This window comes from Trachypithecus francoisi, unplaced genomic scaffold (assembly GCF_009764315.1).
Source record: "Trachypithecus francoisi isolate TF-2019V2 unplaced genomic scaffold, Tfra_2.0 Lachesis_group3, whole genome shotgun sequence".
Lineage (NCBI taxonomy): Eukaryota > Metazoa > Chordata > Mammalia > Primates > Cercopithecidae > Trachypithecus > Trachypithecus francoisi.
In genome coordinates, this window is record NW_022681468.1 from 43894748 (window position 1) to 43910564 (window position 15817).

The 15817-nt window shown below is 43.4% G+C and overlaps 1 protein-coding gene across 1 annotated transcript; it reads left to right on the forward strand.

Annotated features, from left to right (window-relative positions):
- Positions 1–10052: 10052 nt before the first annotated feature.
- On the forward strand, positions 10053–13788 carry TMEM30B (transmembrane protein 30B). The gene has a single exon (XM_033187815.1). It carries the CDS (start codon positions 10392–10394, stop codon positions 11445–11447), a length of 1056 nt encoding a protein of 351 aa, XP_033043706.1. The 5' UTR covers positions 10053–10391; the 3' UTR covers positions 11448–13788.
- Positions 13789–15817: the final 2029 nt, after the last annotated feature.

The following is a 15817-nucleotide window of genomic DNA, read 5'->3' on the forward strand; positions in this document are numbered from 1 at the left end:
AGTTTGAGACCAGCCTGGCCAACATGGTGAAACCTCGTCTCTACTAGAAATACAGAAATTAGCTGGGCATGGTGGCACACACCTGTAGTCCCAGCTACTGGGGAGGCTGAGGCAGGAAAATTGCTTCAACTCGGGAGGTGGAGGTAGGAGTGAGCCAAGATTGCACCACTGCACTCCAGCCTGGTGACAGGGCGAGACTCTGTCTCAAAAAAAAAGAAGAACCAGAGGGCATTAATAGACAATTGATCTTAGCTGTTGTTATCACAAAGAAGGGGTGGTTTCTCTAAATCCAAAACCAACTTTCTAATTTATATATATTTTATTTTAAAACGTATGCACATATACCCTTCTCAGTATAAAAAGCCAGATGTTCTATAAGGGACTTACTGAGATTTGTTTATGGATAAAACTGACATTTGGTTTTAAGAAATTTAAATTTTGTTCAGGCTAAAATCACTGAGGCCGTACTTGGTATACTGTCTTGTTGGAGCAAACACTAAATTATTTCTTAAGGAGAATCTGAGCACAGACAGACAGTCCTTTCTTAGCCTACCTCCAAGCTGAGATGCAGTGGCCTTCTGTCTACCATATGTCCTTGCTATGTACCTCAGTTTTAATAAGAAGTTGTCAATCCCTCCCTAGCTTGCTGGCTTATTAAAACATATGGCTCTGTATTTAACTGGCAACACGGATGCTCTGTGTGCCAGGAACTTATCAGGATGTTTAATCTTTTTTTTTTTTTTTTTAAGAAACCCTATTAACTGAAGGATGTTTAATCTTGTAACTCACTGCTACTCCTTAACTACTGAACTTTGGGAAATGAGCGATATTTGTAGAGGATTATGTGAAGGACAGCAATGCACTCATTTCTTTTAGGTCAGTTTCAAACTCTCTAAACCACAGAATCCTTGTTCAAACCTTGTCTTTCTTAGAAGTCCAAGGACAGGAGAATGGGATGTTGGGAAGCTGCCCCTCAGAGGACATCTTGTTAGGTCCTCTAACCCATCCTTAGACATCAGAGCAGAGACCCACAGAATGGCACACCCAGACTGGATCATGGGGCCTCTGAATTGTGCTTTGACCGAGCACCATTCTGTCTCACTCTGGCAGATGTTACAGGAAACAATCCTAAGAACTGACTGAGGTATTTACCCTAAGTATGTTGTTAAAGATGTTATTTTTCCCTGATTTCACAACATCTCCGGGAGAATCCCAAGGAGAACAGAGAACATTTTTCTTGTTTGTTTATTTATTTATTTTTAAATGGAGTCTTGCTCTGTCGCCCAGGCTGGAGTGCACTGGTGTGATCTCGGCTCACTGCAACCTCCGCTTCCCGGGTTCAAGCAATTCTCCTGCCTCAGTCTTCTGAGTAGCTGGGATTACAGGTGCCCGCAACCATATCCCAACTAACTTTTGTATTTTTAGTAGAGATGAGGTTTCACCATATTGGACAGGCTGGTCTCGATCTACTGACCTTGTGATCCGCCTGCCTCGGCCTCCCCAAGTGCTGGGATTACAGGCGTGAGCCTCCGTGCCTGGCCACATTTTTCCTATTCTTTGAGGCAGAAATCTTTAGAGTTCTTCTGAGCTAATGGCTTCTTTTCTCTCACAGATGCAATGACTTATCCTTTCCCTTCTCTGGCCACAGGAAACTTGAGGCAGCCCTGCAGATAGCCATCAGCAAGGCCACAGGATTTCATGGCAGGTGCTTCACAAACCAGCTTCTCACTCAGCTCTTCCTTCTGCCCTCACTCTTATGCTGTGAAGTATTTTTTGTATGTTGTTCTATTGTGTAAAGTCACCCTCAATACTTATTTTATTTTTGAGACAGGGTCTCACTCTGTCACCCAGGCTGGAGTGCAGTGGCACGATCATAGCTCACTTCAGCCTCCACCTCCTGGACCCAAGTGATCCTCCCACCTCAGCCTCCTGAGTAGTTAGGACCACAGGCACACACCAGCATGCCTAACTAATTTTGGTATTTTTTATAAAGACAGGATTTTGCCATGTTGCCCAGGCTGGTCTCAAATTCCTACGCTCAAGCAATCCTTTTGCCTTGGCCTCCCAAAGTGCTGGGATTACAGGTATGAGCCACTGCACCTGGCCTTGGCAGTTTCCTTGGTAATGACCCTCGTGTATTCTAGGTTCATTTTCTGGAGTAATACAGAATAAAATCACTCCTTGCCTTTTAAGGATGCTGAAGATGGCTACTATGTTCATCTCAAGATTTTTATGCCCAGCCTATACATGCTTAGTTCCCTGAACTGGTCCTCTTTGGATCTAGATCCTCATCGAGCTGGTACCTTTCCTTTACACATGACTTGGGTTTATAGATGTTCTTATTAAGGAATTTTCTTACCCAGTAATGTTTTAAAAGTGGGGCTGGGTGTGGTGGTTCATGCCTGTATCACCTGTAAGGTGATATAGCACTGGTGCCAGAGTTAAAGCTGCGGCAACCAAAAACCATAGAAACCAAACTTTGGAGGTGCAAAACCCAAGAGCTTTGCTGAAGATGGCCTGCCTGAGCTGCAGAGAGAAGCAGAGGCAACAGACAATGCAGAGAGAAGGGAGCTGCCTGATGACATTCTACTCCTGTGACAGCCAGATCTGCTTCCTTCAGTTCTTCCTTCTGTGACATCCCTCGTCTCTGAACAATAACAACCTCTTTATCAAAGCTGACTTGAATAAGTTTCCATTCCTTGCATCCCAGAAATTTCCGACTAAGTCAAAGAGAATCACCAGATGAAATATCAAGCTGAAGTAGGTAAGTGGCTCCCAGAGCTCCTATCATCACATCAGAGCCTGCTCTGAGTGAACTTCCTGGTATCATCTACAGTCTTAGTTCCATTAAGATTCCCAAACTTTGGCTTAGAAGTGACACAATGCAGCCATCCTCACAGAACTTTTCCTACAGAAAGAAAACTAAAAATGTAAACACAACCATTACGAATTTAGAGTTAGCATTCAGAGAAAAAGTCACGGGCCCCTGCAACCCTCCATGGGTATACAATCTCCAGATTGAATATTAACAAGTCAGTATTGATCAGCGCACATGACATAGGTTCCTAGGGTGCTGGACCAAGAGGTGTTTTTGCCTTTGAATCAGTGACTTAGGTAATGGAATTGAAAGTATGTTTATTAAGGCTGGGCATCGCAGCTCATGCCTGTAATCCCAGCACTTTGGGAGGCTGAGGCAGGAGGACTGCTTGAGCTCAGGAGTTCAAGACCAGCCCGGGCAACAGAGCTAGACTCTCTTTCTACAAAAAATTAAAATTTAATTTTTATTTATTTGTTTTTCCTGGTGGTTCTGAGGGAAAAATGAAAAAAAGAGAGTATGCGTATTTGGCTTATTGATGATCTCACATAGGGAAGGACATCTACGCATGTTTTTGTTGGACACCTCAGTTTTCCTAGAGGATGTCACCCCTCCCTCCCTAGTTTATGGCTGTTATATATGGCTTTGCTCTGATGTAGCAACAGACATTTATTCAATTTTAAAATCTGATAACTTTCTGAAATTTTTGAAATGTTTAATTTTTTACCTGATAAATAAGAAATTCCCAAAGTTTCAAATAGATATAGTCACTCTGCAGAGGATAAAGCCAGTCTGAAGTCGCGGAGGTGAAGACTTCCCCAAACCAGTGAGTTTCACTACACTGGGGACAGAGGATGGCAGAGGAGGTGGCTTCTAGCCTCAAAAGATTGGCAGGCTCCAAGACACTGTCATGGTGTACCCCTCCCTCTTCCAGTCCTCACCTTGGGTATAAACCCTTCTCACTGGCCACACTGGGCAGTCTAATTCAGTTTCTTTTTTTTTTTTTTTCCTTGAGACAGAATCTCACTCTGTCGCCCAGGCTGGAATGCAATGGCACAATCTCAGCTCACTGCAACCTCCACCTCCTAGGTTCAAGCAATTCTCATGCGTTGGCTTCCCGAGTAGCTGGGATTACAGGTGTGCATTACCATGCCCAGGTAATTTTGTATTTTTAGTAGAGATGGAGTCTTGCTATGTTGGCCAGGCTGGACTCAAACTCCTGGCCTCAAGTGACCTGCCTGCCTTGGCCTCTCAAAGTGCTAGGATTACAGGCGTGAGCCACCGGGCGTGGTCCTAATTCACTTTTGAGTCAACCCCCTCTCTTCTTACCTGTATGGAGCTCTTCCATTCCCTCTATCTCAATTCTGTCACCTAACTTGTCCTCTGCCTATTCTGGTGTTGCTCTCCTGCCAACTCACCAAGCACAACCCCTACAGCCAAACTCTACCCACGCAATTCAAGTCCAACCCTATCCTTGCTAGTTTATCCTTTTTTTTTTCTTTTCTCCTTTTTTTTTTTTTTTTTTTGAGATGGAGTCTTGCACTGTTGCCCAGGCTGAAGTGCAGTGGTGTGATCTCAGCTCATTGCAACCTCTGCTTCCCGGGTCCAAGCGATTCTCCTGCCTCAGCTTCCTGAGTAGCTGGGATCACAGGTACATGCCACCACGCCTGGCTAATTTTTGTATTTTTAGTAGAGACAGGGTTTCTCCATATTGGCCAGGCTGGTCTTTAACTCCTGACTCAAGTGATCCACCTGCCTTGGCCTCCCAAAGTGCTGGGATTACAGGTGTGAGTCACTGCACCCTGCCAACTGTCTTTTAATCTGGCCATCCCATACCTAATGCCTCTGCTGTTTAAGACCTTGTTACCCATCTCAGTCCCATTTTTCACTTTATACTACCCCCTGCAACTCAACTCAACCCACCCAACTGTGCTCACAGTTCACTCTCTTTTTTTTTTTTTTTTTTTTGATATGGAGTTTTGCTCTTGTCACCCAGGCTGGAGGGCAATGACACGATCTCGGCTCACCGCAACCTCTGCCTCCCGGGTTCAAGCAATTCTCCTGCCTCAGCCTCCTGAGTAGCTGGGATTACAGGCATGTGCCACCACGCCCGGCTAATTTTGTATTTTTGGTAGAGACAGAGTTTCTCCATGTTGGTCAGACTGGTCTCGAACTCCCGACCTCAGGTGATCTACCTGCCTCAGCCTCCCAAAGTGCTGGGATTACAGGTGTGAGTTCACCCTCTCCTTGACCACTGTTTTGCAGTAAGTTAGTGACAATGAACCAACACACCGCGGCAGGGAGTGGAGAGAATTCGCTTCTGTCTTTTGTGCCTCTGGAGTGCTAGTTAACTAAAGTTTCTCTGCATCTTCCACTAGGGGGTACCACTCCATAACTTTTGAAACAGGAAGTCTGCTGAATGCAGTTCTTAATAAAAAATGAAGTCCAGGCACACTGAATTTTTTTAAAACTTTTCTGAGCACATGCTGTAATTTTATGAAGCAATTTAATTTGATTCTTTTTAAATAAAAGCTGCCCCATGGGCAGAGTAATAGGCAACAATCTTGAGCAGTATAAACCTATATAAGGGAATGCCAATTAAAAACCCAGGTTCTGTTACAGTAAGATAAATAATCATGAATTAAATGAACTAAATGCAAAAACTGAGAACAGCCAGACAAGTGAAGTTATTTTTATTTTAGCAAGAGAAATGAGCATGCTAAACAAAAGCTGGCTTTAAAACAAAAGCTTTTGTAAAAACAAAAATACAAGCAACTCAGCTGTTCCTGGGACTCTGTGTAAATGGAACAGAATTTGCTTACCTTTGGGGTGTTAAGAGAAGATCTGCAACAATAAACACTGGTTCAAGGTTAACATTTTTGGAGTTTTTTGAGAAGGAAATATGCCAAGGCCTTACAGCGTAGCGTGGTTGAAGATGCAAGACGCTGGAATTAAGCTGACCTTTGAATCCCTCATCTCCCCATTACAACTATGAGAACTCAGGCAGCCTCCATTGCACTGGCTTGAATCTTAGTTTTGCATCAGTTCATTGAGTATGATAATTGTACCGAATGTCTCCATTTGTGTATGAATTAGACAGGACAATGTATATAACATGCTTACACAGTGACTCTAAGCTCTGGCTCACAGAGGGCACTCAATAAATGATAGCTATTATTCAATGAGTCATTGTAAGGAAGACGAGGAACAGAAATCTTTGCTTAAAAAAAGACACACTAACAATCATTTTGCAGATATGATTGCAGATAAGCAATTATGAGAACAGAGCAGTTAAGCAATTTGACCAAGGTCACATAGTTATATCCTAAGGAACTTTCAGGGTAGAATCTGAACTTCCTTAAGGTTGGGCCAGCATTCTTTCCCCTATCCTATACTATTCTCCTAGTATCTGAGAGTTTATTGCCATAGACGAAATATATTCTGTGGTTAGCTCTTCGTTTTGTTGGCAAATTTTTGGTGAAAGTATCAAAGTATATACATTGGTGTGGCAGTGTAAATATGACTCTAGCAATATGTATTTTTAAAGAGTTTGACCTTTAAGTCCCTTTCCTACTTTTAGAAATTTATCCTAAAGAAAAAAATCTGAAAGAAAACGTTAGGGGGAAAGGGAGACACAAGTTTTTTTAAAAAAGTGTTATATGTAAAAAAGATGGTCACTATCATATTCTTTGGAATACTGAAAAACTGGATATAACCTACATGCCCAACAACAGTTAAATATGATAGACCTATGAATTATGGCACCATTAAGGAACATAGAAAATATTTATTTCAATCTTCATCTCATTCCAAAATGAGGTAATTTGACAACTAGAATAATTGTGTATATATCTTAATTACAACCTATTAAAAATTACATATTTACGTGGATAAAGTCTGTGAGATAAAATGAAAAAAAAAGGAAGTAATTTTATCAGTATTTGGACTAGAAATGCCTTTTTTCTTTTCCTTTGAGTTCTTAATAATACTGATACAAAAAAAAAGAATTGTTTAGAGTGAACTTGTTTCTTATTTTACTGGTACTAAACAGTTTACATGATCCAAGCGTCCTTTAATACATCACAACATGTGTAATAAAATGAGAGACATGAGATCTGAACCTTCCTTACATAGTGAACTCTGAGGAACGTGACAACGTATATCTGTATCAGTCTTCCACCTCTCGGAACTTATGAGCTGGAAGGGGAAATATAGTGTATATGTGGACCTTGGTACAGCTTCACCTTCAAGATCTTTAACACCCCATCTCATACCAGTACTTTTTCCTCCCAGCTTTCACGGCACTTGCCAATTAACATCATTAGGACTGCCAATCTACCAGTATCTTCTTTTTCTTTTGATCCACAGGATTGGTTTCATTTTCTCGCCATTCAGATTAACTACTAAGGCGCATCACTTTAGCCACCCCTCCACAAGGACTGCAATACCTTGAACTTTTTATCTTTCAAATTCATCTGCCCTGAAAACCACCATATGCTGGTCACACTCAGTCATTTCTTTCTCCCAGCCTGAGGTGCAGGAGCCCAATGCCCAGTTGCATTCTGCAGAGGGCATTTTTATCACCCTGCCCTCTCGTTTCAGAGGTGAGATAACCCTGCACCTGTTCTCTGAAACCAGTGGCTCTGGCTGGTGGATCAGCGTCTCCAGCCTGCTTCTGCCTTTGAACCATCACTGAGCTTGCCACCCCTCTTTTCAACCTCATCTGCACGATTATCTTTTTCTCTCAGAATAAACACTTCTCTGACCTCTATAAAATAAGCCTTTCCTTTAGGATACATGCTCTTCTAGACAGTTATCACTTGCCTTTATCCTTCCCTTTCCACACATTTCTAAAAATGGGCTTTCTCCTTTAGAACCTCAGTCTCTTTTTTTTTTTTTTTTTTTTGAGACAGGGTCTTGTTCTGTTGTCCAGGCTGGAGTACAGTGGTGCGATCAGAACTCACTGCAGCCTTGACATCCCTGGTTAAAGCGATCCTCCCACCTCAGCCTCTTGAGTAGCTGGGGCCTCAGGCACATGCCACCACACCCAGTAATTTATTTTTATTTTTTGTAGAGACAAGTTCTCCTTATATTGCCCAGGCTAGTCTCAAACTGCTGGGCTCAAGTGATCCTCCTGCCTTGGCCTCCCGAAGTGCTGGAATTATAGGCATGAGCCACCACGCGCAGCAAGACCTCATCTCTAAAAAAAAAAAAAAGAGTGTCTTCCTATCTTGCTATCTACTTCCCCTTCCCTGCACCTGATGATAACCTGATTCCTGCCACAAAAACCATCTGAAGTGTTCCCACAAAAGTCAAACCCCATAGTTCCTTTTCATTTATCTTACTTGAACCCTCAGCTGTGTTTAACTCTGTTGACCATTCCTTGTCTTTAAATATTCTCTTTTGACTTTGAAAATCTGTCACCTTTCTTAGTGGAATGAATAAACTAGTACCTTTAGGTCATCCAGGGATAGGAGAAAAGGAAGAAAGGCTCTGAGCTCAAGAATGGAGCTTGCACTTTTAGGGTGTGGTGGTGATCTACTAGATAAAGACTTAAGATTTACCAGATAGACTTGGTGTGATGGCTCACACCTATAACCCCAACAATTTGGGAAGCTGAGGCAGAAGGATCTCTTGGGCTCAAGAGTTTGAGACACGCCTGGACAACTGAGGGAGACAACTCTCTCTCCAAAAAAAAAAAGAAAAAAATCTACTAAAGTTGTGAAAACTGAATTTCTTCCTAGAGGCTAGATTTGTGGACTAGTGATTCAATGATACAGGGGTGGGTGGAACTCAACCATAATGATACAAAGAACTATTTATTCTTTATTGAAAAAAAGGGTGAATGGAGACTGAATCACACTATGGGAACTTGTTGAGAATTTTGGAACTTCCTGTCTTGGGGTATGATAAGAAGTAAGGGAATTGAAATTCAAGTCACTTGAATTTCCCTCAGTCTTCTCTAATACCTAAAGTTTCCAACTTGCATTCATTTAACAATATGGAATCAATGTTCCAGTATTAAAACAATATTACTTTTTAATTTTAGTGTGACTTGTAGAGTGTAATTTGATACTTGATTACACCCTATGATAAACAGCTATTATTGGCTATTTTGATTCTTACTCCTAATATGTCCCCTATCAGACTGCAAATGCCTTGAGGTCAAAGGTCCTTTTTTGTCTAATTAGCATAGGACTGAATACCTGGAAGATGCTAACAAAATTCCTCTGTTCAATTTAATACGCATTTTAACTTTCCAAGTTTCAATGGGTTTTGAATGACTCCTGAATACACTATGTTATGCTAGGTGTAGTGTAACAGAGAAAACATTTGTATTACTTGCATTTTACAAGCTGGAGGAGAAGCAAGAACACAATACCTAGGGAAGATTTAGTAAGAAATCAGAATGTCCCAATACCCCCTTGGTATATGTTATACCAACCTAGATTTTAAAAAAAAAGCAAGCCAGAATCCCAGGCAATCTAGGGAGCTAATCTGAGTTCTTTTTATAATAAATCCTATAAATCCTTGTAGTTCACCTCCTTAGGCCAGATACTCCAGATTGCTTTGTGGATAGCAGCTAGGTCTCCTGGGACCTTGGATTGGGCCTTTCTCTAGTCAGGCAAATAATCTGAAAAGAAAACAAAATCACATGTAGTCCAGCACATTTTTTCCTTTCTTGGTTTCTCCACCAGCTAGAGAGTTATTTAAAGGCTCTGAACCTCTTCAGCCTTTGATTCTTTTTAAGGATCATTTTATTTTTAGAGAACTTTCCACATTTCCTAGTTATACAGCCAGACTGGGTGATCTGGTCAGAAAATCATTTTCCCTTAAAAAAAAAAAAAAAAAAAAAAAAAAGCTCAAATTTGAACACAGGCGTTGAATTCGAAACAAATTTATCATAACGTAATTCCCTGGACACTCCCAACTTGAGACTGAAAGCTGGGCGAAAGGGTTTTCTGAAGCTAACCTAAAAGACAAAATGGTCTAGAGTCACCTTTTCCCCGCAAATAACAGGGGGATTAACAACCTGAAATCTTCAAGCCTCCAGGACCACGGTGCAAGCCCTCAGCAGAGGAGGCTGGAGCGCCTTTTGATTTCGGGAGACTGGCCCAGGAACTCTAGTCACTTGGAAGGCGGAAGAGAAGGTGGTACCTGAGCCAGGTATGAGCCACTCAGAGGCAGCCTGGGGCCGCCACTCACCTCGGAGAGGAGGAGCTGGAGTCCCATGACCCGGACTGAGAGGAAAGGCGAGACTGAGTCTACCAGGTGAGGTAAAAAAACACCCACCTGCTCACCTCGGAAGGGGCGGGCGAGGTGCGGCTCCTGGTGACCCGCGAGCGTGGAAGGCACCTGGGCGGAGGCGGAACTGGGGGATGTGGGCACTGCTTGTAGGGCCTGGAAGTAAACTCACCTCTGAGAGAGGCAGAGGCGGGGCCCGGCAAAAACCCACCTGAGCCGGCTGGAAACCCGACCCGCGAGCAGTACCAGGGCTCGCACGGCGCGGCGGGGGAGGCGCACCGCGGCGGGGCCCCCCTCGGTCAGCCCGCGCGTCGGTCCCCGCGCGGCCGCCATGACCTGGAGCGCCACGGCCCGGGGCGCCCACCAGCCCGACAACACCGCCTTCACGCAGCAGCGCCTCCCAGCCTGGCAGCCGCTGCTGTCGGCCAGCATCGCGCTGCCGCTCTTCTTCTGCGCGGGCCTGGCCTTCATTGGCCTGGGCCTGGGCCTCTACTACTCCTCCAACGGCATCAAGGAGCTGGAGTACGACTACACCGGCGACTCGGGCACCGGCAACTGCTCGGTGTGCGCCGCGGCCGGCCAGGGCCGCGCGCCGCCGCCCCCTTGCTCGTGCGCCTGGTACTTCTCGCTGCCCGAGCTCTTCCAGGGCCCCGTGTACCTCTACTACGAGCTGACCAACTTCTACCAGAACAACCGGCGCTACAGCGTGTCCCGCGACGACGCGCAGCTGAGCGGGCTGCCCAGCGCGCTGCGCCACCCGGTCAACGAGTGCGCCCCCTACCAGCTCAGCGCGGCCGGCCTGCCCATCGCCCCCTGCGGCGCCATCGCCAACAGCCTCTTCAACGACTCCTTCTCGCTTTGGCACCAGCGCCTGCCAGGCGGGCTCTACGTCGAGGTGCCGCTCGACCGCTCCGGCATCGCCTGGTGGACCGACTATCACGTCAAGTTCCGCAACCCGCCGCTGGTCAACGGCAGCCTGGCGCTGGCCTTCCAGGGCACGGCGCCCCCGCCTAACTGGCGCCGGCCGGTCTACGAGCTCAGCCCCGACCCGAACAACACCGGTTTCATCAACCAGGACTTCGTGGTGTGGATGCGCACGGCGGCGCTGCCCACGTTTCGCAAGCTGTACGCGCGCATCCGCCAGGGCAACTACTCGGCCGGGCTGCCGCGGGGCGCCTACCGCGTCAACATCACCTATAACTACCCGGTGCGCGCGTTCGGCGGCCACAAGCTCCTTATCTTCAGCAGCATCTCATGGATGGGTGGCAAGAACCCCTTCCTCGGCATCGCCTACCTGGTCGTCGGCTCACTCTGCATCCTCACCGGCTTTGTCATGCTGATCGTCTACATTCGCTACCAGGACCAGGACGACGACGACGAGGAGTGATTCCAGCTTTCCAGGGATCCTTCCTGCTTCTTGCCAAAACTCTTGCGAGCTTCTTTGGGCATCTCCTCCTCGCTCCTCACCCAATTCCAACCTTTCCTCGCTTTTCCTCCCTTTGTGAATGAGGGGACCAGAGAAGGGAATTACCCCCTTGCTCTTGGGGGGCTCGCTAGACTGTCTTGCCGCGGGGAGGGATGTTGACTGCAGCGTGAAACATCCTTGCAAACTCTTCCCACCTCCATGACACCGGGTTGCCGTGTGAGGTTCTTCAAGTCTGAGAATGGCAGGGATGCCTATGGAGACTCCTGTTCAACCCCTATTAGAGGAAGAGATTGAGAGACCTAGCAATGAGAAGTAACTAAGATCAGGCAGCTGCAAGTGACTCCTGACTCTTGAGTCCAGAGCTTTTGCCACTACAGTACTGTGGTTTTCTTTTCTTTGGTGGGGGGAGTGGGTTGGAATGGAGAGTGAGGCCCACAAATTACCTGCAGAGATGTGGAAGCGTGAGGGAGAACATGCTTGTTAAATATGCAGGTAGATTAGGAGACACCAACCAGAGATTCAGTCACAGTAAGGCTGGGATGAGACCCTCTAAGCTGTGTTTTAACAAACTCCTCTGGAGAGTCCCATATTCCCTCAAATTTGGGAATCGCGACCCTGAACCAGGTTGGGCCTGAAGCAGTCAACTGAGTTCACTTTTTCAGATAGTAATTTGTTCCCAGGGGCAGTGACGACCATGATGTTCCAGGTTTGGTCTGGCACTCTGCCTTGAACGTAGGAAGCTCTTGATGACTTGTGGAATGAATTTTTAAAAAATCACTATCTCAGGAAAACTAGTTGGCATACAGAGTTGTAGGACAGGGTTTATGTTGTTCATTTAATATTTTAGTATTTTCGTATAAAAGCAAACAGGCAAACTTTGCCAGGTACTGTGTAGAAACTTGAAAATGTGAGACCAGTTTGTACTGTTCAGAGGAAATGCTTTAACGTAGAATCAGACAGCTGGAAGAGATCTTCGAGGGAAAGTAAGTTCCCTAAAGTCACATCTATGTCTCCTAGCTCAATCTTCTTTATCATTTAGTGTGCGTGTGCATGTGTGTGTTTAGAAAGGGCTTCATACCTTTTCCCTTGTATCTGGAAAAAAATGTATCCTTTTAAATGAAATCTGTTGATTTCTAGTAATCATATTTGAATCAGTGCTAAGGCATATATAGTCTTTTATGTAAACTAGAATCTTAAGATTATTTGAACCTTTGAGATGATGTTAAAACTTAAATCATTCAATTGATTTTGATTGACTAACATCAATCAATATGTTTTAAGTTATTCTAAGAAGCAATCGTTTTATTTTTTAAAAATCTTGTATGGCAAAATAACTTTCAAAAAACCCGTTTGTGATATCATCTTACCAGTTTATTTGTAAACACAAACAGTTATTTGGTATTTGTCAGAATTCTTCAGTGCCTGCTGTTAAGCTATTTTCCAATTGTTAATTTGATTATACTCATTCACTTAAGGCAGTGCAAAATCTTGAAGTATTTTTTTTTAGCAGTTAAGTAGTATTGAATTGTATTGAATAGTTTACATAGTTTAGTCTTTGAAAATTACTGAACAATGGACAATGTGCATGTCATTGCATCTGCCTTAGAACTTCTGGGGCAATCCTGATTCAAGATATTCTATCCCATTATTTGCATATACCAAAAACACTGTTAATTCAATGTGCTGGCCTCCCAACTCCTAAACAAGACACAATTTTATTATTAGATATTGTATGGTGATTTTAGGCTTTGAAAATATGATCATTATATGTACATAGAGAAATTTTTATTTGTTACAAATGTTTGAGCAGCTCACTAGCCCAGCCCTCCTCTATTTTGGGTAGGAGAATTTACTACATTTTTTACTATGTAGCTGAGAGCAACATGTATTTTGTTATTTTTAGAATGATCAGTATATTGCTATAAAATGTTAAATGAGACTATGAAAGTTAAAGTATTCTGATTCTGATTAAATTAATGAATATGGTTCCAGGCCCTGTTCTCTGGGTGTTTGAGAGAGAATAAAGGTTATGTTTGTCTTACCTTTGTTATCGACTTTGCTTAATTCTTTTGAACTATGATCTTAAAGGCACAAATAGCACTAGCCACTTTGCTAATTTCTTAATAGCAGATTTACACTGCAGCAAGAAAACAATCTTTTATAATAACATTCAGTTAAAATGAACTCAATTCATTGTTGACTTCCTAAAACAGAATTTGAACTTTATCAACCTCAACATGTATATAAACTAGATAGTCCTCAAATACTGTTTGAATTTAATAAATGTCAATTTAAAATTTTTTGTAATATTAAAAGTTATTAAAGAATGTGATCATAGTAGTCTTCTGCATTTTACTTGAATTATAAATTGCAATTATTTATTGGATATTTTGGACTTCAAAGCAGCAGAAACTTTAAAACTGAAGTGGAATACATTTTCCTGCAATGATCTCTTGTGCTGTAGCATTTTGTCTGGTGTCTCAGGCTTCTTGTTGGCCTGAATTCCCTTGTTGCCCAGTAAATATTCCCTAGCTGGTGGTATCTTCAGGAAGTGAGATAGAAAAGAGTGAACCTCAACAATTGGACTGGAAACGAGCTTTGACCTAACTTTGTAAAATAAAAGCACAAAAGAGAAAATAAAGTAGTTCGTGAGAGCTCCTAAAACAGTAATATGTCACTGTATTTCCTCAGATAGTTAAAAAAATTAAAACAGTAATATGACACGAAAGATTTTCCGGGTATCTCCACAATCAAATCAACTAACCAATTTGCTCAGTATAAAATTATTATTGTTATTATTTTTGAGACAGAGTCTCACTGTGTTGCCCAGGCTGGAGTGCTATGATGTGACCTTGGCTGACTGCAACCTCCGTTTCCCGGGTTCAAGAGATTCTCGTGTCTCAGCCTACCAAATAGCTGAGATTACAGGTACATACCACCATACCCAGCTAATTTTTGTGTACTTTTAGTAGAGATGGGGTTTCACCATGTTGGTCAGGCTGGTCTTGAACTTCTGTCCTCAAATGATCTGCCCTCCTTGGCCTCCCAAAGTACTGGGATTACAGGTGTGAGCCACCAAACCTGGCCTATGTAATTATTAAAATTCAGAGACAGACTAATAGTCTGGAATTTCCTTTAGAGCAAATATCACTTCATAATATATAATCAAAACCCTTTCTACCTTACTTAAAATCTGTTGCTGTCTTCCTGTCATGGGAGATCTCAACAATCTTGAGTTAACTCTCAGAGTTGCTGGTAGAGCTGCAAGGTCATCAACTAGTTCCCTATATGCCCTTGGATATAAGAAGTCCAAGGGCATATACGTAATCAAAAAGTAAATTCCCGGCCAGGTGCGGTGGCTCATGCCTGTAATCCCAGCACTTTGGGAGGCCGAGGTGGATGGATCATTTGAGGTCAGGAGTTCGAGACCAGCCTGGCCAACATGGTGAAACCCCGCCTCTACTAAAAATACAAAAATCAGCCAGGCGTGGTGGTGAGTGACTGCTACTCAGGAGGGTGAGGCAGGAGAATTGCTTGAGCCTGGGAGCCAGAGGTTGCAGTAAGCCAAGATCATGCCACTGCACTCCAGCCTGGGTGACAGAGTGAGACTCTGTCTTAAAAAAAAAAAAAAAAAAAAAATTCCCTCTTGTTATTTTTATTGGACATTTCTTTGTGTTCCAGATTTTTTTTGTCTCTACCTGAAACAGAGCTGGCTGATTTTAGATGGCAATTTTTTTAAAAAATTAACTTTAACTTTTTCCTCCAAGAGAATGTCTCTTAAGTCTCCTCCAACCAAAACAGAGTAGTTTTAAAAGAGTCATTAAGAAGGTCTTCATGAACCTGAAGTATATTAAGGTCCCAAAGAGATTCTTACATCAGAGCAGCATTTCGTCAGGAATTTGCCAATTTTTCTAATAGTGTTGATGCAATGTACACAGGCATCCTCCATTATTTACCTGATTGTTAGCAATACAATACACTGAATACACTGACAACTCGTATTCAGGAAAAAATGTGTCCCCACTGCTTTGCCACCTTGCATTAAGATTGCTGTCATTGACTGGATTAAGAAAATGTGGCACATATACACCATGGAATACTATGCAGCCATAAAAAAGGATGAGTTTGTGTCCTTTGTAGGGACATGGATGCAGCTGGAAACCATCATTCTTAGCAAACTATCACAAGAACAGAAAACCAAACACCGCATGTTCTCACTCATAGGCGGGAACTGAACAATGAGATCACTTGGACTCGGGAAGGGGAACTTCACACACCAAGGCCTATCATGGGGAGGGGGAAGGGGGGAGGGATTGCATTGGGAGTTATAC